General features: G+C 36.0%; 1 protein-coding gene across 2 annotated transcripts in view; it reads left to right on the forward strand.

Moving 5' to 3' along the window:
* WNK3 (WNK lysine deficient protein kinase 3) overlaps positions 1–26,900 on the forward strand; it is a 152,144-nt gene that overhangs the window by 11,749 nt on the left and 113,495 nt on the right. For both annotated transcript variants that reach the window (XM_008710830.2, XM_008710831.2), the window contains exons 2-5: positions 13,616–13,788; positions 14,567–14,787; positions 15,485–15,642; positions 18,570–18,658. In XM_008710830.2, the coding sequence (XP_008709052.2) occupies positions 13,616–13,788; positions 14,567–14,787; positions 15,485–15,642; positions 18,570–18,658 (641 nt within the window). The remainder of the gene's footprint in view (positions 1–13,615; positions 13,789–14,566; positions 14,788–15,484; positions 15,643–18,569; positions 18,659–26,900) is intronic.

Consider the following 26,900-nt stretch of genomic DNA (forward strand, 5'->3'; position numbering starts at 1 on the left):
ACTCACCCCCCCCCCCCGGCCTACCTCCTCTCTGGTAACCATCAGTTTGTTCTCTAGTTAGGAGTCTGTTTCTTGGTTTGCCTTTCTCTCTCTCTTTTTTCCCTTTGCTCATTTGTTTTGTTTCTTAAATTCCACATATGAGTGAAATCATATGGTATTTGTCTTTCTCTGACTGATTTCTCTTGGCATAATACTTCCTAGTTGCATCTGTATCATTGCACATGGCAAGATTTCATTCTTTTTTATGGCTGAGTTATATTCCATTGTGTGTATATTCCATTGGCAGGTTTACTTTCCACTCACTGAATTAGAAGTGGACCTTGGAAGATCTGGGCCGTCCCTGAAAGTGGAGTTTACCTCCAGCGATATATCTGGGGCAGCAGTTGTAATTTTGTAAAGTTGTTTACTCCTAATGCTGACTACTTTTGATTCCTAGGATCAAAGGGTAAGATGGAGTAGTTTAGCTTGGCACATGAAAGACTTGTATTCTACTAATTTAATAAGAAGGCATCAAAATTTATTCATTATTCTTCAGAACAGATCTGCTGATCTATCACAAGTTAATGGCTTCCAGCTAATTATAGGGACAGTTAGAACTTAATTAGTCATCTTAGATTAGACAGAAAAGCATAAACACTTATTTCCAGGTCTCTTCTAAGTGTAGCATTCTTTGCTCTTGTTCTTTAAGTTCCTTAACTCTTTAGCATTAAAAAAAAATGTTCAGATACAATTGACATATAACATTGTGTAAGTTTAAGGTGTACAGTATGTTGGATTGATACATTTATATATTGCAATATGATTGCTACAGTAGCATTAGCAATTTATCATGTCACATGTTTATCATTTCTTTTTTGTGTTGAAAACAGTTAAGATTTAGTTGCTTAGCAACTTTGAAGTTTATAACAATATTGTTGACTAATCACTATGTTGTCTATTAGATCTTCAGAACTTGCTTATTTACTAGTTGTACATTTATATCCTTGAACAACATCTCTCAAATTCCCTTCCCACTCCGTGGTAACCAGTGTTCTACTCTCTGTTTTTACAAATACATTTTTTAGATTCCGCATTTATTTATTTACTTATTTTTAAAGATTTTATTTATTTATTTGACAGAGAGGGGGTACAAGCAGGGGGAGTGGCAGGGAGAGAGAGAAGCAGGCTCCTGCTGAGCAGAGAGCCTGATTTGGGGCTCAATCCCAGGACCCTGGGATCATGACCTGAGCCGAAGGCAGATGCTTAACGTACTGAGCCACCCGGCGCCCCTAGATTCCACATTTAAATGATATCACACAATGTTTGTATCTCAGAAGGATATCTGCATACCCATGTTCTTTGCAGCATTATTCACAATAGCCAAGATATGGAAACAACCTAGGTGTTTGTCAGCAGATGAATAGATAAAGATGTGAAGCATATGTATGCACACAATGGAATATTATTTAGATATACACAACGGAATATTATTTAGCCATGAGAAAGAAGGAAACCCTGCCATTTATGACAACATGGATGGACCTTGAAGGCATTATGCTAAGTGAGATAAGTCAGAGCAAGACAAATAATGTATGAGTTCCTTAACTCTTTTTTAAAGATTTTATTTATTTATTTGAGAGAGAGAGTGTGTGAGAGAGTGCCCAAGCAGGGGGGGGGCAGGGGGAGAGGGAAAGGGACAAGCAAACTCCTCGCTGAGTGAGGACCCTAATGCAGGGCTCGATCCCAGGACCCTGAGAGCACGACCTAAGCCAAAGTTAGATGCTCAACCAACTGAGACACCCAGGCACCCCTTAACTCTTTCTTAAAATAATTTTTTGTTGTGGCAAAATGTGTGTAAAATTTACCATTTTAGGGACACTTGGGTGGCTCAGTCAGTTAAGTGTCCAACTCTTGATTTTTCAGTTCAAGTCATGATCTTAGGGTCCTGAGCTTGAGCCCCATGTCGGGCTCTGAGCTCAGCATGGAGTCTGCTTGTCTCTCTCCCTCTGCTCCTTCCCCTACTTGTTCTCTCTCTCTCTCTCTCTCTCTCTCAAATAAATAAATAAAATATTTTTTAAATTTACCATTTTAATCATTTTAAGTACATAATTCAGTGGTTTTATGTATATTCACAGTGTTCTATAACCATTACCACCTCCAATTGTCAGAACTTTTAATTATCCCAAACTGAGACTCTATACCCATTAATCAATAACTCCCCCTTAAACACTCTCCCACCCCCTGGTAACCACTGTTCTACTTTCTGTCTCTATGAATTAGCCTAGCCTATTCTAGGTGTCTCATAAAAGTGGAATCACAATATTTGTCCTTTTGTGTCTGGGTTATTTCACCTAGCATAATGTTTTCAAGTTTCATCCATGTTGTAGCATGTATTAGAATTTCATTCCTTTTTAAGGCTGAATGGTATTCCATTGTACGTATATACCACATTTGTTTTATCCATTTATCCATTGATGTACATTTGTGTTGTTTCTTCTAGCTGTTGTGAGTAATGCTGTTATGAACGTTGGTGTACAAATATCTGCTTAAGTCACTGCTTTTAATTCTTTTTAGTATATATCTAGAAGTGGAATTCCTGGATCATATGGTAACTTTATGTTTACTCTTTCAGGAACTGCCATACTGTTTTCCACAGTGGCTGCCCCATTTTATATTCCTACCAGCAGTATACAAGGGTTCCAAGTTATTTACGTCCTTGCCAAATCTTGTTATTTTCTGTTTTTGTTTTGTTTTGTTTTTTAAATAGCCATCTGAATGGATGTGAAGTGCTATCTCATTCTGGTTTTGATTTGCATTTTCCCTAGTGACTAGTGATGTTGAGCCTCTTCTCATGTGCTTATTGTCAATTTATATTTCATTCTTTGGAAATAAATATTCAAGTCCTTTACCAATTTTTACATTGGGTTTTTTGTTTTTTTGTTGTTGAGTTGTAGGAGTTCTTTATATGATCTGAGTATTAATCCCTTATCAGCTATATGAGTTGCAAATATTTTTTCCCATGCTGTGGCTATCTTTTCATTCTCTTAATAGTGTACAAAAGTTTTAAATTTTGAGTAAGTCCACTTTATTTATTTTTCTTTTGTTAACTCTATGCTTTTGGTGTCATATCCAAAGATTCATTGCTAGGCCCAATGTTATGAATGTTTTGTTTTCTTCTAGAAATTTTTTATTTTTAGCTCTTACGTTTAGGTCTTCAATACATTTTGAGTTAATTTTTCTATATGGTGTAAGGTGAGGGTCCAACTTCACTTTTTTGCATGTGGATACCCAGTTTCTCCTACCATTTGTTGAAGAGACTGTCCTTTCCCATTGAATGATCTTGGCATCCTTGTTGAAAATCATTTATTTGACCATATGAAAGGGATAATTCTTGGCTCTGTAGTCTTTTCCACTGATCTTTTTGTCTGCCTTTATGCCAGTAGCACACTGTTTTGATTACTGTAGCTTTGTAGTAAGTTTTGGAATCAGGAACTCCAACTTTGTTCTTTTTCAAGATTATTTGGGTATTTAAGGTCCTTTGAGATTCCACATGAATTTTAGGATGGGTTTTTTAATTTCTGCAGAAAATGTCTTTGGGATTTTTTAAAAAGATTTTATTTATTTGAGAGAGAGAGTAGAGGAAGGGACAGAAAGAGAAGCAGACTCCTCGCTGAGCAGGGAGTCCGATGCAGGGCTCGATACCAGAACCCTGAAATCACGACCTGAGCTGAAGACAGTTGCTTAACTGACTGAGCCACCCAGGCACCCCTCATTGGGATTTTGAAAGGGATTGCATTGAATTTGCAGATCTCCTTTGGCATTGACACTTAACAATATTAAGCCTTCCAGCCATTAAATTCCATTTATTTCTATCTTCTTTAATTTTAGCAATGTTTTGTAGTTTTCAGTGTTAAGCTTCTCCTTAATTAAATTTCTTCCTATGTATTTTATTCTTTTTGATGCTATTGTAACGGAATTGTTTTCTTAATTTCCTTTTTGGGTTATTAATTTTAGTGTATAGAAACACAACTGATTTTTGAATGTTGATTTTGTATCCTGCAGCTTTGCTGAATTAGTTTATTGGTGTTTGGTTTTGAGTGTCAGGAAAAGGAAGCTAACCACTTGTGAAAATGAAAAAAATGTAATATATTTATAAGTTAATAGAAATAAAGGAAACAAAAAGTAAAATATATAAACAACCTAAAATAAGATAGGAGTAAAATTAAGTATATCATGTGCTAAATCAAATATGTTCCTATTGCATTTGCTTGTTAAACAGACTGTCAGATGGGGTTAAAAGACAAAACCCATGTGTTGTTTACTAAAAACATACTTAAGACAGTGGTAAAGAAAGGTAAGATAAAGGTAAGAACAAGAAAGAGAAAGCTGGAGTGGCAATATTAATATCTGTCACAGAAGGACAGAAGTAAAGTTAAAACATTGAACAGGATTTTATGAAATTATTTACTTCACAGTTTAAGAAGATGTATGAAAGAGCCATAGGCACAAAAAATATTTTGGTTAGTAATTTAAACTAAGAACCTGTAATAGATTCAAGGAAAATGGATAAACATATGGCTATAGTAGGATATTTCAGGTCTTGTTATTTCAAAATAGGACAGATTTAGTAGACAAAAAGTGAATAAACATAGAAGAACTAGATAATGTAATCCACAAACTTCTTTTGATGGATATATAGTACTTTATATCCTTCAAAGAGAGAATATACATTTTTATTAAAAAGTTGGTCAAATTATGTGGCCTAAAGAAAACATTAAGTTAAAGAAAAGAGATTTTATATTCTGTATTATTCAGTAAAATTAGAAATAATGAACCAATCTGAGGGTTTCAGAGGGGAGGGGGTGGAGGGGTGAGTAGCCCAGTGATGGGTATTAAGGAGGGCGCATGTTGTAATGAGCACTGGGTGTTGTATGCAAATAATGAATCATGGAACACTGCATCAAAAACTAATGATGTACTATATGGTGACAAACATAACATGATTTAAAAACTTTGTTTCTTCTCACATTTTCTGTTTTTTTGTAGCAGTAATTAAGTGTCAGGTGACTTTAGAGTTACCAAGATTCTAAAAAAAAATAGTGAAAAAATAACCAAAAGATTCTTAATTGGAAATCAGAAATCATACTTCTAGATCAATTTTAGATTGAGGAGAGAATCAAAACTGAAATTATAAACTACCTAGAAAGCAGTGACAAAGAGGACATTATAACAGAATTTGTGGGTCATTGCAAAAGCTATACCCAGAAGAACACTTATCACCTAAAATGTCTTCATTATTAATAAATAATAACTAGAAGGGATATGGTACTTTTGAGACATTAGAGAAATAACAACAAAATAAAGCAAAATAAAGGAAGAGTAAATTAAAGATAACTGAAATTAATAGAAAATTATAAACCTAAAAATAGGATAAATAAATTCTACTCATTTTGGCTTTCTGAAAAATGATTAATGAACCTGATGAAGAAGAATAAAGAGGGCAAAAATACATGAGACAAGAAATGAAAAATGAAAAATAGCCATGCTCTGGAAAAGAGTCAAAGAGGTATAAGAGAACATGATGTGCAACTTTGTCAACAAAATTTTCCCAACATTTTAGTATGAAACGTTTCAAATATAGAGCAAAGTGGAAAGACTTACCTAGAACATCCATTATCTCCACCATCTAGATTCTACCTATAACACTGATAACACATTTTAAATCTTAAGAAATAGATTGCTCCTAAACAAAATACAATCCAAAATGTACCCAAGAAAAAGTAGAAAAGTTGAATAGGCCAGTTATTATAGAAAGTGATCTAAATTTTTTGTTGTTGTTGTTGTTAATACTGGGACAAGGAGGCATCCAAGAATATGCAATCAGCATTGTTTATAATAGAGAAAACTTGGATCAACCCAAATGTCCATCAATGGGTGAATGGATAAATTGTGGTAGAACTATATAATGAGATACTATGCAATAGTTTAAATAAATGAACTGGAACTGTTATACATATCAAAGTAGATAAATACAAAAAATGTAATATCAAACAAAATAATTTGCAAAAGGAACATAACACATGATAACCACCTGTATGAAACTTTAACACTTGTAAAACTATATTGCTTATGGATACAAACATGTAATAAAAATATTTTTAAAACATGCATGGATTAAAAACCTAATTCAGATAGTGGTTACTTCTGGGATGGGAAGGAAGGGAATAGAACTAAGAAGGGATATCTAGGGGATTTCAACTATGTCTCTAATGTCTTGTTTAAAGTGGAAGTAAATTTGGCAAAATGTTAAAATTCAGCAAAGCTGGTTATTATACCTTATTCTTTATGCTTTAATTTTTTTTATAATTAAAACACATCAGAAGCAATCCAGAGCTCGATTTCTAGGTAACCTTTAAATGACAAATAATTCCAACGTTAAAGCTATTTAACCCCACTTAATTTCATGAAGTCAGTGTGATCTCAATACGAATCCTAATATTGTACAAAAAAAGAAAACTATAGCCTAATCTCACATATGGATATAGATGTTAAAATCCTTAGCAAAATATTAGCAAATAGGATTCACCAGTGGATCAAAAGAAGAATGTGCTACAACTAGGTAGGCCTTAAAGATTTTAAGAATAATTCTGTATCAGGGACCTCTCAAGAAACTATATGATCACATTAGTAGGTGCTGAGAAAGCCTTGATAAAATTCAGCAGCCACTCCTAATTAAAAAAAGTAAAGTAGGAATGTAAGGGAATTACTTCAGCATATTAAACTGCTTGCAATAAGAAAAAGTGTTAGATGTTGTAAGCTGTTAGAATAAAATTTTTTATTAAAATACAATAAAAGGTGGTGATAACTGTTACACCATTATTTTTTTCAATATTGTTGTGGATGTCTTAGCAAAATCAATAAGAAAATAAACAGGTCCCTCCATGTTGTCTCAAATGGCACTATCACCCTTTTTGAGGCTGCATAATATCCCATTGTAAATATATATACCACATCTCCTTATCCATTCTTCTGTTGGTAGACACTTAGGTTGCTTCCGTATCTTGGCTGTCATAAATAATGTTGCAGTAAACAAAGGGCTGTATTTATAGTTTTGAATTAATGTTTTAATTTTGGGGAAATAAATACCCAGTGGTGGAATTATTGGATCAAATCGTATTTCTATTTTTAATTTTTTGAGGAACCTCCATACTGTTTTCCAGAGTGGCCACACCAATTTACAATCCTTCCAACCGTGCATGAAGGTTCCTTTTTCTCCACATTCTCACCATCAGTTGTTATTTCTTGTCTTTTTGTTTATAGCCATTCTCACAGGTTTACGGTGATATCTCAGTGTAATTTTGATATGCATTTCCCTGATAATGAGTGATATTAAGCTTATTTTTATGTGTCTGTTGGCCATCTGTATGTCTTCTTTGGAAAAAATGTTCAGATTCTCTAGCCATTTTTAAAAAGATTTATTTATTTTAGAGAGAGAGCAAGGGGGGGGCAGAGGAAGAGGGAGAATCCCAAGCAGACTCCCTGCTGAGCGCAGAGGTGGACATGGGGCTTGATCTCACGACGCTGAGATCATGACCGGAGCTAAATCAAAAGTTGGATGCTTAGCTGACTGAGCCACCCAGGTACTCCTAGCCACTTTTTAAATCTGACTTTTTTTGGTGTTGAGTTATATGAATTCTTTATATATTTCAGATATTAACCACTTATTAGATGTATCATTGACAAATATCTTCTCCCATTTAGTAGGTTGACATTTTCATTGATGGTTTCCTTTGCTGTGCAGAAGCTTTTTATTTTGATGTTGTCCCAATAGACTCAGAACAGAGTTTAGAAATAGACCCAAACAGATATGGTCAAGTGATTAAAAAAAAATGCAATGGACCATGGCAGACTATGGACTCTGGGAAACAAACTGAGGGCTTCAGAGGGGAGGGGGGTGGGGGAATGGGATAGGCTGGTGATGGGTAGTAAGGAGGGCACGTATTGCATGGTGCACTGGGTGTTATATGCAAGTAATGAATCATGGAACTTTACATCAAAAACTAGGGATGTACTATATGGTGACTAACATAACATAATAAAAAATATTATTAAAAAATACAGTGGCAATTCAGCATAGAATGGATGGTCTTTGCAGCAAAAGGTGCTTGAGTAATTATACACGCATCCTAAAAAAATGAACGTCCACCTAACTTTCTCATGTTATACAAAATTTGACTCAAAATAGATCATAGACCTAAAAATGTAAAACATAAAACTGTACGACTTCTAAAAGAAAACTTGAGAAAATCTTTTTGACTTTTGGTTAGGCAAACTTGAATATAACAATGAAAGCATGATCCATAGAAGTAGAAATCAATAAATTGGAGTTCAACAAACTTAAAATATTTTGTGCTTTGAAAGACACTGTTAAGAGAATGAGAAGATAATCCACAGAGTGGCAGAGAATATTTTCAAATCACATATGTGATAAAGGACTTGCATCCAGAATCTGTAAAGAACTCTCAAAACTCAACAATAACATAAAACAACCTAATTAAAAAGTGGACTAAAGTTTGGAACAGACATTTCACCAAAGAAGATAGATGTATGGCAAGGAAGCATACAAAAAGATGCTCACCCTCATTAATCATTAGGGGAATGAAAATTAAAACCATAATCTGATACCCCGGTACACCTATTAGAATGGCTAAAAACCAGCCAAATGAAAGAAAATCCTGTCAGGACCAACTGCTAGTGAGGATAATGTGGAGAAACTCTAATACGTTGTTGGTGAGAATACAAAATGGTAGAACCATTTTGGCACTTTGTCAGTTTCTTACAAAGTTAAACATACCATATGACCCTTCAATCCTACTTGAGACATTTATCCAAGAAAACCTATGTTCACACAAACAATTGTACATGAATATTTAGAGTAGCTTTATTTGTAATTGCCCCAAACTGGAAAGTTCCCAAATGTTTTTCATCTGGGAATGGATAAACATATGGTGGTACGTTCATAGGTGGAATTCAAAAATTAAAAGCAGCAGACTATTGATACAACAACATGGATCAATCTAAAAGACATTATGCTAAGTAAAAGATGCCAGACTCAAAAGGCTGTGTATACTTTTTTCCTATTTATAGGACTTTCCAGAAAAGGCAAAATTATAGGAATAATAACTAGATGAGTGGTTTCCAGAGTTTAAGGATGAGAAGAGTGTTTGACTAGAAATGGATGGTGCAAGGAAATTTGTGTATGTGTGTGGGGGGGTGGAGTTGATGGAATTGTTCTGTTTAAATTGTGGCAGTGGTTATACAGCTTTATGCATTTGTTGAAACTCATGGAACTGTACACCAGAAAGAATCAGTTTTACCAAGTGAAAATTTTTAAATAAATTAAAATTAAATATGTGGTTCAGGAAAAAAATAAGCTAGGAGAGTATCAGCTCTTTCTCCTCACTCTCCCCCTCCCCGAACGAACCTTACTGGAGCTCTGGACAAATGGAAAGATATATACCATGTTCTTAGATGGCTTTTTAGATGTGAGTTTTCTCCAAATTAATGTCTGTATGTTTAATATAATTCTAATTAGATTCCAAGTGATTCTTTTAATTGGAAAAATTATCTTAATGTTTGTATGGAATGTAAAGAGATGAGAAAGCCAAGAAAATAATGAATAGGGAAGTGATTTGCCTTATCAGTTATTACACATACTGAAAGCCACTATCATAGGAATGGACAGATAGTGAAAGGACGCAGAATCGAGTATAACTGGAAGCAATATACAACAAACGTTCCTCAAGTCAGTGAGAAAAGAGTCGTTTAAGTGGTGCTAGCACAAGCAATTAACCATCTAGATAAAAAGACTGCATGTACAGGAAACTCCAGATGGATTAGAAAGTTAAATATAAAAAAGTCTTAGGAGACTGAACTTTAGTCACATAAAAGATATTCAGTAAAGTAAAAGATATTGCTGAGGGACTGAGGTGTACCATATGGTCATCATCTGAAGAAAAGACTTGTATGCCAATCTTCTCCCTTCCAGATATAATTGCAGCTACTCATTTGTGTATCTATCTCGTCCTTTATTTATGCATTTAAATATGTACTAGAAAATGTAGCATTGTTCAGGATGGTTCTTTTTTTATATACAAATTATCATATTGTAATTTTTTCAGAGTACTTTTTTTTTAACTCAGCAGTGTGTCTTAGAGATCTATCCACATTAGTACACATAGATCTACCTCATTCTTTTAACTGTTATTTGACTATAACCCACATTTAGCGCATTTGATCCTGGGCAGGTTACCTATCTTAACCTCAGTTTCTTTATTTGCAAAATGGAGATGATGGTAGTAATGCCTATCTTAAAGGATTGTTGTGGGACTAAATGTGTTAATATATTAAAAAATTTAGAGCAGTACCTGGCATTTAATAAACTTTATTCTTGATGTTTGGTTTTTCTAATTTTTCACAATTAAAACCATGCTGCACTGAATGTCCCTTTACGTATTTCCTTATACACATCAAGGAATAATGTGAATAAAGTAACCAAAAATGAAATTGCCACAGCTCTGATGTGCTGCTTTATTAGGGTTATCATGAAGTTTTTTAAAAAAAACACCTCTTTTTAAAAAGTTTCCCCTTTTTTCCTCTTTTAAAAAATATGTATTTATTTAAGTAATCTCTACACCCAACATGGAGCTCAAACTCATGACCCCAAGATCAAGAGTCACATGCTGTTCTGACTGAGCTGGTTAGGTGCCCCTTAAAGTTTTCTTTATATTCCAATTAGTTAACATACAGTATAATATTAGTTTCAGCTATACAGTATAGTGATTCAGCACTTCCATGTAACACCAGGTGCTCATCACAAACCAGTGCGCTCCTTAACCCTCGTCGCCTATTTAACTCATCTCCCTACCCGACTTCCTTCTGGTAACCATCAGTTTGTTCTCTATAGTTAAGAGTCTGTTTCTTGGTTTGCCTCTCTTTTTTTCCCTTTGCTCATCTGTTCTGTTTCTTAAGTTCCACATATGAATGAAATTGTATGGTATTTGTCTTTCTCTGACTTATTTCTCTTAACATAATGCCCTCCAGTTCCATCCCTGTTGTTGCAAATGGCAAGATTTCATTCTTTTTATGGCTGAATAATATTCCGTTGTGTGTGTGTGTGTGTCTGTGTGTGTGTGTGTGTGTGTCTGTGTGTGTATACACATATTACGTCTTCTTTATCTGTTCATCAGTTGATGGACCCTTGGGCTGTTTCCATAATTTGGCTACTGTAGATAATGTGCTATAAACATCAGGGTGCATGTATCCTTTTGAATTAGTATTTTTGGATGCTTTGGGTAAATAACCTAGTAGTGTAATTGCTGGATCATAGGGTAGTCCTAATTTTGACTTTCTGAGGAATCTCCATACTGTTTTCCAGAGTGGCTGCACCAGTTTGCATTTGCACCAACAGTGCAAGAGGGTAACGCTTTATCCACATCCTCACCAACATCTGTTGTTTCCTTTGTTGTTGATTTTAGCCATTCTGACAGGTGTGATATCTCACTGTAGTTGCATTTGTATTTGCCTGGTGATCAGTGATGTTGAACCTCTTTTCGTATCTCTTGGCCATCTCTATGTCTTCTTTGGAAAAATGTCTACTCATGTCTTCTGCCCAGTTTTTTTTAAAGATTTTATTTATTTACTTAGAGAGAGTGCACGAGTGAGAGAGCACAAGCTAGGGGAGCAGCAGAGGGAGAGTGAGAAGCAGGGAGCCCAACGCGGGGCTCAATTCCATGACCCCTAGATCATGACCTGAGCCAAAGGCAGCTGCCTAACCAACTGAGCCACCCAGGTGCCCCTTCTGCCCAGTTTTTAACTGGATTATTTGTTTTTTGGGGTGTTGAGTTTTATAAGTTCTTTATATAGTTTGGATACTAACCCTTAATCAGGTATGTCATTTGCAAATATCTTCTCCCATTCTGTAGGTTGCCTTTTAGTGTTGTTGATCGTTTCCTTTGCTGTGGAGTTTTTTATTTTGATGAAGTCCCAATAGTTTATTTTTGTTAAAAAAAAACAACAACCTCTTTAATGGAAGTCTTTTATGTCTATCAAGTTACCATTTCTTCTGCTCTCTTGAGTTTCATAAAAGTACGTTCTATCAATGCATATATTTTTTATCTTTAAAAAATCTTGTTTGAACCCTTCTCATATTGCCAATACTACTGTAGATTTGTTCATATATTTCTTTTGTCATTTTGGTGGGATTTAGGAAGAGAAGGGAATTAATTTAATATATTGTCAGTCATCTTGAAATGAAAATCATACCTAAATTTTTAACTAGGATACTTGATTATTTCTCTGTCAAAATCAAAACTTAAAATAGTTCTGTTACTCCTTCCTTTCCTGCTCCCCCTTGAAAAAGACAAAAATTGTTTTTATTCTTCTTTACCTGTTAGTTTAAAAAAAATGTTAATTTAATTTTTGTAGTTTCAAATATTTAAATTCTAGTTATGTAACATACAGTATAGTGTTAGTTTCAGGTATAGAATTTGGTGATTCATCACTCACATATAACACCCAGAGATCATCTGGAGATTTAATTGCAGACTTTCTTTTTGCATTATATATCTTCTATTTTAATTATTGTTTCGAAAATTCATTCAATTTTAATAACCACATTAATCATGATTACTTAGCCTTGGCTCTAAGTATGCATTATTGGAAATTTCATGCTGTTTATTGTATGCTACACTCTCCTTTTCCAATGATGTTATTTGGCCATGTTTTTATTGAAATTCTTTGAGTGATATTTTCAGAAAGGGTGTATGGTATGGTATACTTTGGGTCCTTGTTTTCATGAAAATGTGTTTATTTTTCCCTTATAAATTTGATTGGTAGCTGGTCTGGGTTCAGAGTTTTAGGGTTACAATCCTCCCCCAGAATTCTGTAAATATTCCTCCTTTGACTTCTAGCACTTAATGTAGCAGATTAGAGGTTCAATTCCTGTTTGAGGGTATTTTACTGGATGGTCATCTCATATTTCTGTCTGGAAATATGTTGACAATGCAGATATTTAACCAGAATAAATGTCTACATGTCTGACATTTTGATTATTCCTGCCCTGACGTTATAGATTCTGTAGATATGGAAATTCAGGGATTTAGGGAAACTTCCTATTTGTTTTGATTATTACTTTTTTTTCATTTTGATATATTGTTTTTCTATTCCAGCAAAGGAAATTTTGTTTATTTTCCAGTTTTATTGAGATATAATTGACATATTAAGTTTAAGGTGTACAACATAATGATTTGATATATGTATATATTGTGAAATGGTTACCACAGAAAGTTTAGTTATCATATGAGGTATTGATTTTTAATGTATTGATTTATTTTGCAGGTGGGTTTATAACATAGTTATGAACTATGACAGCTGCTGCATTGTTGAATGGGAGGAGTCAAAGTATCTACCTAATAAAATATATCAGTGATTATATAGGTCCTGAGAAAAAAATTGAAAGGTGAAGATAAATACATACATAAATAAAAACAACAAAATAAAGCACCCATTTGAGTGATGTTACAAATGTGCGTGAGAATGTCTGGACTCTAATTTGGAACTTCTTATTCCATTTCAGGATCGGAAATTAACCAAAGCTGAGCAGCAAAGGTTCAAGGAAGAAGCAGAAATGTTAAAGGGTCTCCAACATCCCAATATAGTTCGATTTTATGATTCCTGGGAGTCTATATTAAAAGGAAAGAAATGTATTGTATTGGTGACTGAACTTATGACATCAGGAACTTTAAAGACGTAAGTTGACTCTGATAGTGCCAATGAAGTTTTATTTGGAAATAATTTTCAAGTGTCATAAAAGTTGTTTATAAAATAACAGTACTTGATTAAAGAATTGATAGCATCTGAATCTAGTGACTATGCTTCAGGGCAGGTTAAAAAAATTTAGGATGTTAATGAAGTTTGTTAGAAAATACAGTATTGAAAAATGAGTATTTGTGGGATAGCATAAAATTTTAGAATTAGAAGTAATAAATGTCATTTTGTAAAATTAATGAAAGATCAAGGGTGTGGCCACATTCACATATCTAGTGAGCAGTACTATATAATTATAGTTTATTGTTTTATTTCTGACTACAGTTTTTCATTTGATGGTGTGATCACTTATTTATAATGATTAAATGTGGAATATACTTTTTCTGTTTCATAGCATCTTTGCACTAAAATTTTACATAGTTAAACCCTCTGCTGACCTTATATAAGCAGTTATTAGAAAGTAGAGAAGGACTTTCTTTTAAAAATTGTGCTATCTTTTCACAAAAGGTTACTCTGATTAGAATGATTCTTGTTTTGAATTTTAAAAATGCTAAAAAATGCTTAACTTGGCAGGGTGTCTTCTCTAAGAATGAAGCCTTAGATTTAAAATTGTTTTTCTATAACAGATAATAGGAAACAACTCAGTGATGGCAAGCATAGTACTTACAATACCAGACAGCTTACAGGATTTACCCTAATAGTGCTCATATAATAAGCTAGGTATATTTGTTTACCTGTGGTCTTTTGTTTCTTTGTGTAGGTACTTAAAACGATTTAAAGTCATGAAACCAAAGGTCTTAAGGAGCTGGTGCAGGCAAATTTTAAAGGGGTTGCAGTTCTTGCACACTAGGACTCCTCCCATTATTCACCGGGATCTGAAGTGTGACAATATTTTCATCACGGGACCCACTGGATCTGTGAAGATTGGTGATCTAGGCCTAGCCACCTTAATGCGAACATCATTTGCTAAGAGTGTCATTGGTGATTAAACTTTTATAGTTTATTGGTTGGATAAAGAGAGATTTTGTTAATCGTATATGTCTAAAATAGGGATCAGCAAACTATGGCCCATGAGCCAAATCTGGGCCCATTGCCTATATTTGTAAATAAAGTTTTATGGGGACACAGGTATACCCACTCATTTATGTATCGTCTGCTGCTTTTGCCCTACAGTGGCAGAGTTGAGTAGTTGTGACAGAGACCATTGTCTCTGAAATATTTACTGTCTGCTTCTTTACCGAGAGGTTTGCTGACTCCTGGCCTAGATTGTGAATTTGCTTTAAAATATCTATTACATATTGACTTATTTCAGAGACATCCTAGTGTATTTCTTTTGTGGGATATATTAAAGATCATCAAAAGGTTCTGAAGGCTTAAGAAAGAGGATTTACTAATTAGTTCAGAAAAATTTATTAAGAAAGGACAGAAATAAAAACAGATTTTAGTAATCATTATCTAATCTTGAGCATTACGAATTGTACTTTATTAGTGTAGAAAGTTAAGGGAATTCCTTAAGTACTTTATATAGATATAGCAAGTATTCTGCAAATTTTATATTTATAAATTTGGTTTAGGCAGCAGAAATTAACTCAGGTAATCCTTATGGCCAAAGGAATGTGATATTGGTGGATACATTTTTTCTTTTTAATAAAGATGTGGATGTGGTGTTATTTTGTAGGGACTCCTGAGTTTATGGCCCCAGAGATGTATGAAGAACACTACGATGAATCTGTAGATGTCTACGCTTTTGGAATGTGTATGCTGGAAATGGCTACTTCAGAGTACCCTTATTCTGAGTGCCAGAATGCAGCTCAAATATACCGTAAAGTAACTAGCGTAGGTATAACTTTATTCTTTTTACTTCCTAGATTGTCACATTTCATGCTGAAGTTGGTAAAGTCAGCTTAAGACTAATTTTGGTTTAGTGCTATGTAACAGTGCTAAACTTAACATAATTGTAATGAAACAAGCTTTAGATTTATGCTATATACTTTATACTTTATAGGGGTCATATAAAATGCTCTGTATTAGTATCTTTGGGTAAATGTACAGACATATTATCTATATCCACTTGTTTGTAAATAATTTTTAGATTTATTAGGTGGATATTATTTTTTCAAAGCTGAATAATGAAAATAGACTAAATGGTTTTGAAGGTTTCTGATTCTAAAAGCCTGATTATAAAAGGGCATTCAAAATATTGTTCAGCAGCTATACTAATTGATTCCCTGTTATGGGTATTTTTTTGCATTATGAATTGCAAGGAATGTAAAGATGAATAAGAAGGGTTTGCTACCCATAAAGAGCTTGCATTTTTAGTATGGATAAATTCACAAATAGCTATAAACATAAGAGAATAGGAATAGAGTAAGGGATATAAGGGAGGTAGAAGCAAAGTCTTAGGATAGTTCAAAATAGGTCTGTTTAATATCCAGTTGGGTGGCTCTAGAATAGGCCAAGAAAGAGATTATCAAAGTGTTTGAAGTAACTGTTATTAATAGGTACCCTTTTTAAATGCGTGCTGTATACTGCATACTTTCATATTTAAATCCCTACTATCTTCAGTTTATGAATGATGGGACTGAGAACCACAGGTTGTGACTTGCCCAAGTTCACACAGCTACTGGTAATGGTGGATTTTAACCCTAAATCTGTCTGACTCTGGAGATACTTGTGTAGGGAGACTAGAAATAAGACCAATATTCAGCATGTGGGCTATTCTGTGGGACAAATAACCTACTTTCTCCAACAAATCAATTTCATGAAAGCAAAAAGGGAGGGACTGTTAAAGAATACAAGAGACTTAAAGTAGTGGTGAGCAGGTAAATGTTTAACAACTGATTCTCTGAAAAAGAAAAAGCACTGATTTCTAGCGTTTGCTGATTTTCTTGGTGTTAAATATTCCCACAGTGACTTTTAAGCTTAAGTTTTTTTTTTCTTTTTAAGTTTAAGTCACCAGTGCAATCTCACTGAATGCAGGGTTGGAAACAGTATACACAGTGGAACTTATATGATATTTCCACCATACAGATAGAATAAACAACCTTAAGAACATAAATAATAGTAAAATGTAGTAAAATAATTAAGGACTGGCAGTTTCAGTATTTATTACCTTGGTTGATGATATAATTTATTTAATTGTGAGCTTTTGTAATTTAATTTTTGTAAATGACTGTGTTTAACAGTGAGCCTGCAAAATTCTTGAAAATGTAATAATTGCCTTTGTAAGCTGGTACGAACCAGCTTTAATGTCCATACATGTACTGTGAGGACCTTATTTAGATCCTGATTTGAACAAACCAAGTATAAGAAGACATCATTTAGACTGTTTGGGAAATTTAAGTGTAGATTGGATTTTAGATGATGTTAAGGAAATATTAGTAATTATTTTAGGTGGGACGATGACATGATATCTGTTAGAGATATAAACTAGAGACTTTATGGGTGAAATGACATGATGCTTAGGATTTGCTTTAAAATATTTTTGGATAGAAAAGGTGTGGAGGTAGATAACAGACAAGGTTGACAAAATGTTGTGTGTTAAAGCTGGTGATGGTTACATGGGGCTTATACTATTCTACTTTTGATTATGTTTGAAGATTTCTGTAACAAAGAGCTGAGAAAAAGGGATAAGCCTAGAACATCTTTTTAGTCTTGGTCTGTACATTGTATGGCCACAAGTAGAAAAGACCATGTATTCAATTTTGTAAGTTGCAGTTCCCCAATTATTTTCACCTAGGAGCAGAGAAAGGCAGTAATTACCCAAGACTGGGAAATAGGTAAGAGATCAATGGAAAGGTCAAAGAGGACTTTTTCTATAAGTAGAATGATGTAACTCCATTTTTTGAATGGTGACTTTATTATTTTATATTAAAGTCACAAAAATGTTATATCATAATTCACATTTCCATCTATACTAAAGCTTCTTGAATTTGAGATCCACATTAACTCCTAATCTCACCAAATTTATCTAGTATGTGATACTAGGCTTTCTGATTTTGCATCCTGTGAAGTAGTATGTCAGACCCAGAACTAGGTTTTAGATTGTCTCCATGACAATTATTTTATGGTATCTTTCTCCTTCTAGATTAATTTGGAGTTTTCTGTTAAATGACTAACGATTTTTTTAAAAGATTTATTTAACAGTTACAGAAACATTTTTAATTGTCTGGACCTTACTAATTTGTTATTGAACTCCTAGACCCTGGTAATTAGCTTGAGTTTCTCTCAACATTTTAGTATTGCTTAATGATAAAAATAATACAGATTTCTCAAATGTTTATATATATATACATATATATATGTTTTCATGCGTACATATATATTGATTGTTCATTGCTTCTATTCATTCTGGAAGACTTGTTTATTATAGTTTGTTGATCGGGGTTATACTTGCATGTATATTTGGGATCAAATATTTATTCCCTATTTAATGTTGCAATATGAGAATTATCCATGTTATTAAATACTTTGAGAACATTTTCAGTTTTTGCATAATATTATCATATGTATATCACATAATTTATATATCTGTTGTTGGAAATTTAGATTGTTCATAATTTTTTGCTGTTATTTGTAGACTATTAGAACTGTGACAATATCTTCATCAAAAAATTGTTAAACTTACACTGTATATATGTATTTATCTCATTTAAAGCTTGAATATGGTTTAGTTGGTAAAAATTATTATGTTAATAAGTGTCATGTTTCCTGGAGCTTTCAATTGCTTATTTGGTGACTAGAAACTATTTTTCTTCTCCCAGGGCATAAAACCAGCCAGTTTCAATAAAGTCACTGATCCTGAAGTGAAAGAAATCATTGAAGGTTGTATTCGCCAAAACAAATCAGAAAGGTGGGTACAGATGTAGTGAAATGATATAACCGATGGATACATTAAACTCTTACCTTGGACTGGGTCATTTTCTGACCTTTAAATGACACCAGATACTACTTCTGAATGGAACACAAACCATACTGTCTAGAGTGAAGTATATCAGTGCGTGTTGTTTCCCATTTTGGACTTTGGTATCATGTGCTGAATTTTTCTTGAACTGAAATTTGGGTTTTGTTTGTGCGTGTTGTGAAAAGTTTTCATCACCTTCAGCTTTCAGTTTAACAGTCACTGGGGCCCCTCGGGTTAACTTGCTTCTAACAGTTGATAGTAGAGAACTTCTGCAGTGTCACCTTCAGGTAAGTACTTAAAAAAAATGATAGCTTAAAAAAGTTGACCATCAACTCACCAGATGTTTCACATTTGACCAATGTCCTTTAGTCATGATAATGGTGAAGGAGATAGGGCTATTTTTGTTCAATAAGTAGTATTTTAAATTTATTTGTAACCCAATTTGTTTTTTTCTTATGGATATATCCCACTAGTTTTAGTTTGTATTTCCTGTTAATTTGAGCGTTGCACAGTTGCCGAGTTAAATCAGTAGGTTAGTCTTTTGATTGTTTACCTCCTTATTGATTATGATTAATAAAGGTGATAGATCCTTTACAGAAATTATTTTCACCCACATTTTATTAACTGACCCCCATTTTTATTAGTTTTCTAAGTTTAGTGTTGTATATCTGAGAATATATAAAGCCACTAAGGTAAAGCCTGTTTAATTATAGCTTTATTACTAAACGTTATTGTACCAACAGGCTATATCTAGGTAGTTATATATTTTAATTATAGTAAAAATACATAACCTCAGATTGACCATTTTAATCATATGTTAAGTGTACAATTCAGTGGCATTAAGCACATTCATCTTGTTTTTTTTAATGTTTTTTTATTACATTATGTTAATCACCATACAGTACATCCCTGGTTTCTGATGCAAGGTTCGATGATTCATTAGTTGCGTATAACACCCAGTGCACCATGCAATATGTGCCCTCCTTACTACCCATCACCAGCCTATCCCATTCCCCCACCCCCCTCCCCTCTGAAGCCCTCAGTTTGTTTCTCAGAGTCCATAGTGGGGGAATGGGATAGACTGGTGATGGGTAGTAAGGAGGGCACATATTGCATGGTGCACTGGGTGTTATACGCAACTAATGAATCATCGAACCTTGCATCAGAAACCAGGGATGTACTGTATGGTGACTAACATATTTCACTTAGCACTATCTCCTCCAGTCCCGTCCATGTTGCAGCAAATGTTGAGAACTCGTTCTTTCGGATAGCTGAGTAATATTCCATTGTATATATGGACCACATCTTCTTAATCCAGTCATCTGTTGAAGGGCATCTTGGTACCTTCCACAATTTAGCTATTATGGATAATGCTGCTATGAACATTGGGGTGCATATGGCCCTTCTCTTCACTACATCTGTATCTTTGAGGTAAATACCCAGTTTCGCAATGGCTGGGTCATAGGGTAGCTCAATTTTTAACTTTTTAAGGGACCTCCACACTGTTTTCCAGAGTGGCTGCATCTATCCAAAAGTGGCTTGATAATATTTACCCACAAACATCAGCTTGCATTTTGAAATTTTCTGTTCTGATTCAAAGTGCCACCACTGTTGGCCCAATTGCCCAAGCCAGTGTCAACGTCCCTGGGCATAAAGCCCAATCCACATCACTCCTGAATCCCTCCTTTGTCCATCATCTCCTCTTTGTCCCCATTGGCACTGCCTCAGTGCTGGTCTTCCTCATCGCTCACCTGGGTCACTACAACCACCTCCAATTTATCTCTCTGGTACCATTCCCAGTTCCCTGAACTTAATCCAAAAGCTTCAGCTTGCTCCCCACCTCCTACAATACAAAGTCCAACTCCCTAAAGACTCTATGACTCACCTTTGCCTAAATCTTCACTGTCCAATATGGTAGCCACTAGCTACCTGGGGCTATTTAAATTTAAATTTGAACTAAACAACATTACATGAAAACAAAAATTCTCAGTAGCACTAGCTACATTTTAAGAGCTCAAGAGCCACCTATGGCTTGTAGCTACTATATTAGACAGTGCAGTTCTAGAAAATTCTGTCACCACAGGAAATTCTACTGGACATCTCAGCTTGAGCTATACCTAGAGAGAGAGAATCAAGAAGCTATTCTAGGCTGTTCTTTGGTTACACCATCACCCAGAGAAGAGTTCCTGAGTGTCCCTTTTCTGGAGATGGAGGGCATGATCACAACAGTTTTAGGGCAAAACAGATTGGGACTGAGGAACTCCTAGGTGAAGTATCATTGTGCAGAGGGATCTGAGGGCTCTAGACCTACCCTGAAATGAAGTGCTACAACAGCAGGACTGCTCAACAAGTTACCTTCAGTAGCTGGGGTAAGGGAGGTGGTGACATGACTAACTTAGTAGTTCTCAACCCTCGCTACACCTGTAGGATGCCCAAGTTCCATCCCAGACCAACTGATACAGAACCCCAGAGGTGGAGCCCAGATGATGATACACTTCAGAGCTCTCTAGTGATTGAAGTGTGTACTTTGAGAACCACTGATTTGGCCCAACAAGATGTTACTCCTGTTTGGTCTTCTTTTCCCTTCCATCTTCCACCACAGGTACACATTCATAATAAAAAGGGTAGAAAATCAGAATTCCTTTATGCTAATTTGATATGAATTCTTCATCAAGTATATTGATATAAAATTGGTGCTGTTGATTATTATTAAATTACTCATAGAAACATCTTGACATTTTTACAGCAATTTTCTCCTGAAAGTCACTGGAACTCCAAATGAAGAGGGCCTAGACAGACCTGTCCCTGCCCCAACTCCTGAAACCACTCTCCAGCCATTGAATTTCAACTTGTTGTTTTATTTGTAGCCATTGTGTATATTTGATATGCAGTTTATACACGATTGATTCTATTACCAAAATTTACCTGCAAGCATTTGTCAGTATTTACTCATACTTAAAAAACAAAGAAAAAGCAATTTGCTTTCTGTCGACTTACAAAAACTATTTTAAGAATAACTGAATTATTTTAAGCATCAAAAAGAAAACTGCCTTGTACCACAATATTGGGTTGACCAGCATTAAGTTGAGGAGTCATAGAATTTTGGAGCTTGAAGGGACCTTGAAAATCGTAAGCCAATAGCCTCATTTTACAGGTGAGGCCCCAACACTGGCGGGCTTGCCCAAAGCCAGCTGATTAATGCCAGAGCTGAGAGGAGGCCATGGTTTCCTCCCCCACAGTCCCGAGTCACTGGAAGCTACAGTGAAGGAGAATAGGAAAATAAGTGTTTGCATTGTTCTCTCAATAATTTATTTTTAAGACTAAAATTATAAAGCTTTGTACTGAGCCAAATATCCTCTTGCCCAGGTCCTTCAAGTTCAAGAGGCAATTACCAGCATTTAAGACAAACTTGTATACATGTGTGGTTTCCTTTTAAACTAATCAATGCTCACAGGCTTTGGCCTCAGTAGACCTTCATTACCCCTTGTTCAAACAGCTCAGCTCAGTTCAGGTTGATGACAGGTGACCCTTTCCTATGTGTCAGGAAGTTGAGTGAGCACTTTACTTGCACGACCTCATTTCATCCTCACCGTAATCTTACAGACCACTACCATTATTACTTCCATTTTGCAGATTAGGAAACGGAGGTTAACAAATATCATTTCAATGTGCCCAAGGCCACCCCACCTGTAAGAGGCAAAGCTGATATTCAAACCTCGATCTGCCTAATTTGAGCTCTGAACCACCAAAGTGTACTGCCGAAGAGTCAATCCTAGAATATTAACCTCCAGTCCTGTTCAGGACTCTACTCCACCATATAGGTCTGCAAAACTTTCTTAAAATACTTCCGTGTATAATTCACAAGTCCCTTTCTCCCACATTTGGGACGCCCAGCTTCTTGCTAGACGATTTCTGGTAATGACACACTACGAGCCTGTTTCATGTCTTATAAAACTTTTAAGTAATCAGTTTCAATCATCACCCAAAGAAGAACTCACTGCCCTGATGCAGAGCTGGCTTCCCTAGATAGTCGATTAGTTAGGATGTCAAAACGTCTACCCAGCCAAATGTCATCCACATATGGAGACCTCTTCTTGCTGAGACTAATTGATCCTCATAATGACCAGGGATTTCACAGAAATAACCCTTATTAGCTAAACTGTGAGGCCTACAAAGCAAAATAAGGCTCCAGTGAATGCCCTCCAGGAACTTACCTCAACAATTAATTTGGGGAAGTTTCCTCCTCTCCCTTCACTGTCCCTTATGCTCAACTTTAAATATAATCACCAGCACCCAGTAGTTGTATTTTTATAACTTGGTCAGCTCATATATTTTGGTCATATCCACTTGTTGGATATCCACTGTTGGATACATCCTTTAAGAATAATATAGTGCCCTTCTGCATCTCTGACTATAGTCTTTAGTTTAAAATCCAATCTATCTGATATGAGAATTGCTGTCCCAGTTTTCTTTTGAGGTTCATTTGCGTGAAAGATGTTACTCCATCCCTTTACTTTCAGTCTGAATGTATCTTTGGGTTCAAAATGAGTCTCTTGTAGACAGCAAATGGATGGGTCATTTCTTTTTATCCAGTCTGCAACCCTGTGTCACTTTATGGGAGCATTTAAGCCATTCACATTGAGACTGAATACTGAGAGATATGATTTTAATGATGCCATGTTGCCAGTAAAGTCTTTGTTTGTATAGATTGTGACTTCCTGTTCTGTATCATTCTTTTACCTTTATAGAACCCCCCTTAATATCTCCTGTAGGGCTGGTTTCGTGGTTATGAAATTGGTTAATGACTGGCGATTCTGGAAGGTCTTTATTTCTCCATCAATTCTGAATGACAGCCTTGCTGGGTAAAGGATCCTTGGCTGCATGTTTTTCTCTGAAGGAACTTTAAAAATGCACCCCCCTAACCCTTTCTCTCATTCCAGTTCTGTGTAGACAGGTCTGACGTAATTCTGATACCTTTGCCTTGGTACGTGAGAAATTTCTTTGCCCTGGCCGCCTTCAGTACTGTATCCTTGGATCTAATACTTGCGAATTGAACTATGACGTGACGTGGCATAGGTTTGTCGTGGTTGAGCTTGGGAGGGGTCCTCTCTGCCTCTTGGACATGAATGTTTGTTTCCCTCGCTAGATCAGGGAAGTTTTCAGCTGTAATTTGTTCAAATATCTCTTCGAGACCTCTGTTTTTCTCCACCCCCTCGGGGATGCCGATGATTCTGACATTGGATCGTTTCATTGAGTCAGTAATCTCCCGTAACCTACATTCGTGGGCGTGGATTTTTTTAAGTCCAGCTTCTATTTTCATTTTTTCTTCTAACCCATCCTCCAATTCGCTAATACGTTCCTCTGCCACATTCACCCTGGTCGTCAGAGCCTCTAGTTTTGCCTGCATTTGGCTCATTGAATTTTTAATTCCTTCCAGATTTGCTCTTATTTTCACCCTTAGAGATTCTACATTCTCATTAACATTTTCGTTAATACTTTTTTCAAGTCTACACATCATCTTGACCATCGTTACTCTGAATTCCAATTCTGATAATTTGGTTACATCCATATCCATTAGTTCTGTGGCAGAGGCCACAGACTCATTGTCTTTTCTTTGCTGGGGGGGACTTCTCCTTCTCATCATTCTGGTGAGGAAAGGTTTCGGGGTTGTTCATAGCCCAAATTATTGACCGGGACCCAGGCCGTGCACCCACTGTTTATAGGGATCTTAGGGATGTGAGCTTCTTCTTTAAGATTTTATTTGTTATGTGGCAAAGAGGAGCAGCCAGTGAGAGAGGGAACAGAAGCAGGGGGTGGGAGAGGAAGAAGCAGGCTCTAGCGGAGGAGCCTTTCCGGAGAAACCGCTGGGATCACGCCCTGAGCCGAAGACAGGCGTTTAGTGACTGGGCCACCCAGGCGCCCTGGGATGTGGGCTTCTTGATTTTTCAGCCTGCCTTCTGGGGGAGGGGCCTGCTGCGCCGATACTCAGGCAACCCTGTTTGGGTAGAGTCTCCGTGTCCCCTGCGAGGGGGGATGGGGATGGGCACTCTCTGAGCTGGTATTTCCAGGCTTTTGTTCTCTGGTGGCTTTCCCTGGCAGTTTGCTGTGCCTCTTCTGAGAGTCAGAGCAGCAGCGGCGGAATCTCAGCCTCTGTCTCAGAACGGGATTGCGACTAGCCTCCGCGATGTTCTGGCGCTTTTAACTGCCTGTTGGTGCTGCTCAACCCTGCAGCGTCCCGGGATGTGCGCCCCACACCCGGTGTCCCAGCCCTCACTTCCAGGGCCACGCGTCTCTATCCTTTGTTTCTAACACCACCAGCCGCCAGCCGACCCCCGCGCGCTCCCGGAGCTCCCGGTCTCAATCTGTTTCCAGTGAGCACACCGGTTCGTGAGAATCTGGTGCTTGCGTGCTCCGGCTCACGGTCTCAAGTCTGCTGTCTCGCCGAGGTGCTGTCCGTGAGATCCGCCCGCTCCCCCATGCAGGTGGCTACCGCTTCCCGGCTCGAAGCAGCGGCGGCTCCCCTTCCGTTTATCTTCCGATATCTGTCTGTGCGCCGGACTTTCCACGGCTCCCAGCTTCATAACTCAATACTCAGCACTGGAGATATTCATTTGGCAGGAGATCAGATGTATCTTCCTCGTCTCAAGGCTGATTCCGTGGATTTTCAGGCTGGTCTGGTACCTATCAACTCCACTCAGTGGACCAGGCTGAAAAAGGGGTCCCCTACTCTTTCGCCATCTTAACCCCAACTCCCACATTCATTGTTAAACAACCATCACCACTATCTATTTCCAAACCCTTTTATCACCCCAACAGAAACTCTGTACCCACTTCCTCTCCACATTCCACTCTTCCCCTCAGTCCCTGGTAACTTTATTCTCCTTTCTGTCTCTATGAATTTGCTTCTTCTAAGTACCTCATGTAAAGTGGAATCAATACAATATTTGTCCTTTTGTATCTGGTTTATTTCGTTTTAGCATGGCGTTTTCAAGGTTGATTTCCTTGTTGTAGCATGTTTCAGAATTTCCTTCCTTTTTAAGGAAGAAACACATATAGCACACTTTTTGTGTATCCATCCATTTGTCTCTTAATTGACACTTGGGTTATTTTTACCTTTTGGCTATATGGTGAATAATGTTGCATGAGCATTGGTGAATAAGTATTTGCTTGAATCCCTGCTTTCAGTTCTTTTCATTATATACGTGGGAATGGAATTACTGAATCATATGGTAATACTACATTTAATTCTTTGAAGAACTGCCAATTTTTTTCCCCCAGTGGCCGCACCATTTTGTATTCCTTCCAGCAACATATGAGAGGTTCCAATTTGTCAACATCCTCACCAACACTTGTTATTTTCCATTTTTATAGTAGCCATCTTGATGGGTATGAAGTGGTATATCATTGTGGTTTTTGATTTGCATTTCCCCTAATGACTAATGATGTTAAGTACTTGCAACTTTCCATGTGGTTATTGGCCATTTGTATATCTTCTTTGGAGAAATGCCTGTTCAAATCCTTTTGCCCTTTTAAAAATTAGATTCATTTATTTTTTTTTTTGCTTTTGTGGCTGTTCTTGAGTTTTAAGGATTTTAGGCGTACTTTTTTTTTAAGTGAGTCTAAAAATGCAGTTGACCCTCAAATAACACATTGTACAATACTGTAAATGTATTTTTCTCTTCTGTATGATTTTCTTAATATTTTCTTTACTCTAGCTTACTTGTAGAAAATACAGTATATAATACATAATATAATAATACAGTATATATAACACATACAAAATATATGTTAATCAACTGTTTATGTTATTGGTAAGGCTTCTGGTCAACAGTAAGCTATTAATGAATTAAGTTTTTTTTTGAAGGTGTTAAGTGAACACAGATTTTCAACTGGAGTCAGCACCCCAATCCCCCATAACAGTGTTTGAGGGTCAGTTGTATTATGTGGAAGTAGCCATTTTAGTTTGGATTCTGATTATTGCTTTTGCAGCATTTTAATTGTGATCTGTTACAAAAGAACATTGGAATATTCAGAAGGATTCATGGCATATTAGTGTATTAGAAAGGCACAGACTTCTACATCAGGCTAAGATTCAAATGTGGACTCACACTTAGCCAGTGTGATCTTGAGAGCAACACTTAGCTGTTCCTCAAAGCAGGTATTTATTTTTGATGATTAAAAAGATAATGCA

Source organism: Ursus maritimus, assembly GCF_017311325.1.
Source record: "Ursus maritimus isolate PB19 chromosome X unlocalized genomic scaffold, ASM1731132v1 scaffold_X1, whole genome shotgun sequence".
In the NCBI taxonomy this organism is placed as follows: domain Eukaryota; kingdom Metazoa; phylum Chordata; class Mammalia; order Carnivora; family Ursidae; genus Ursus; species Ursus maritimus.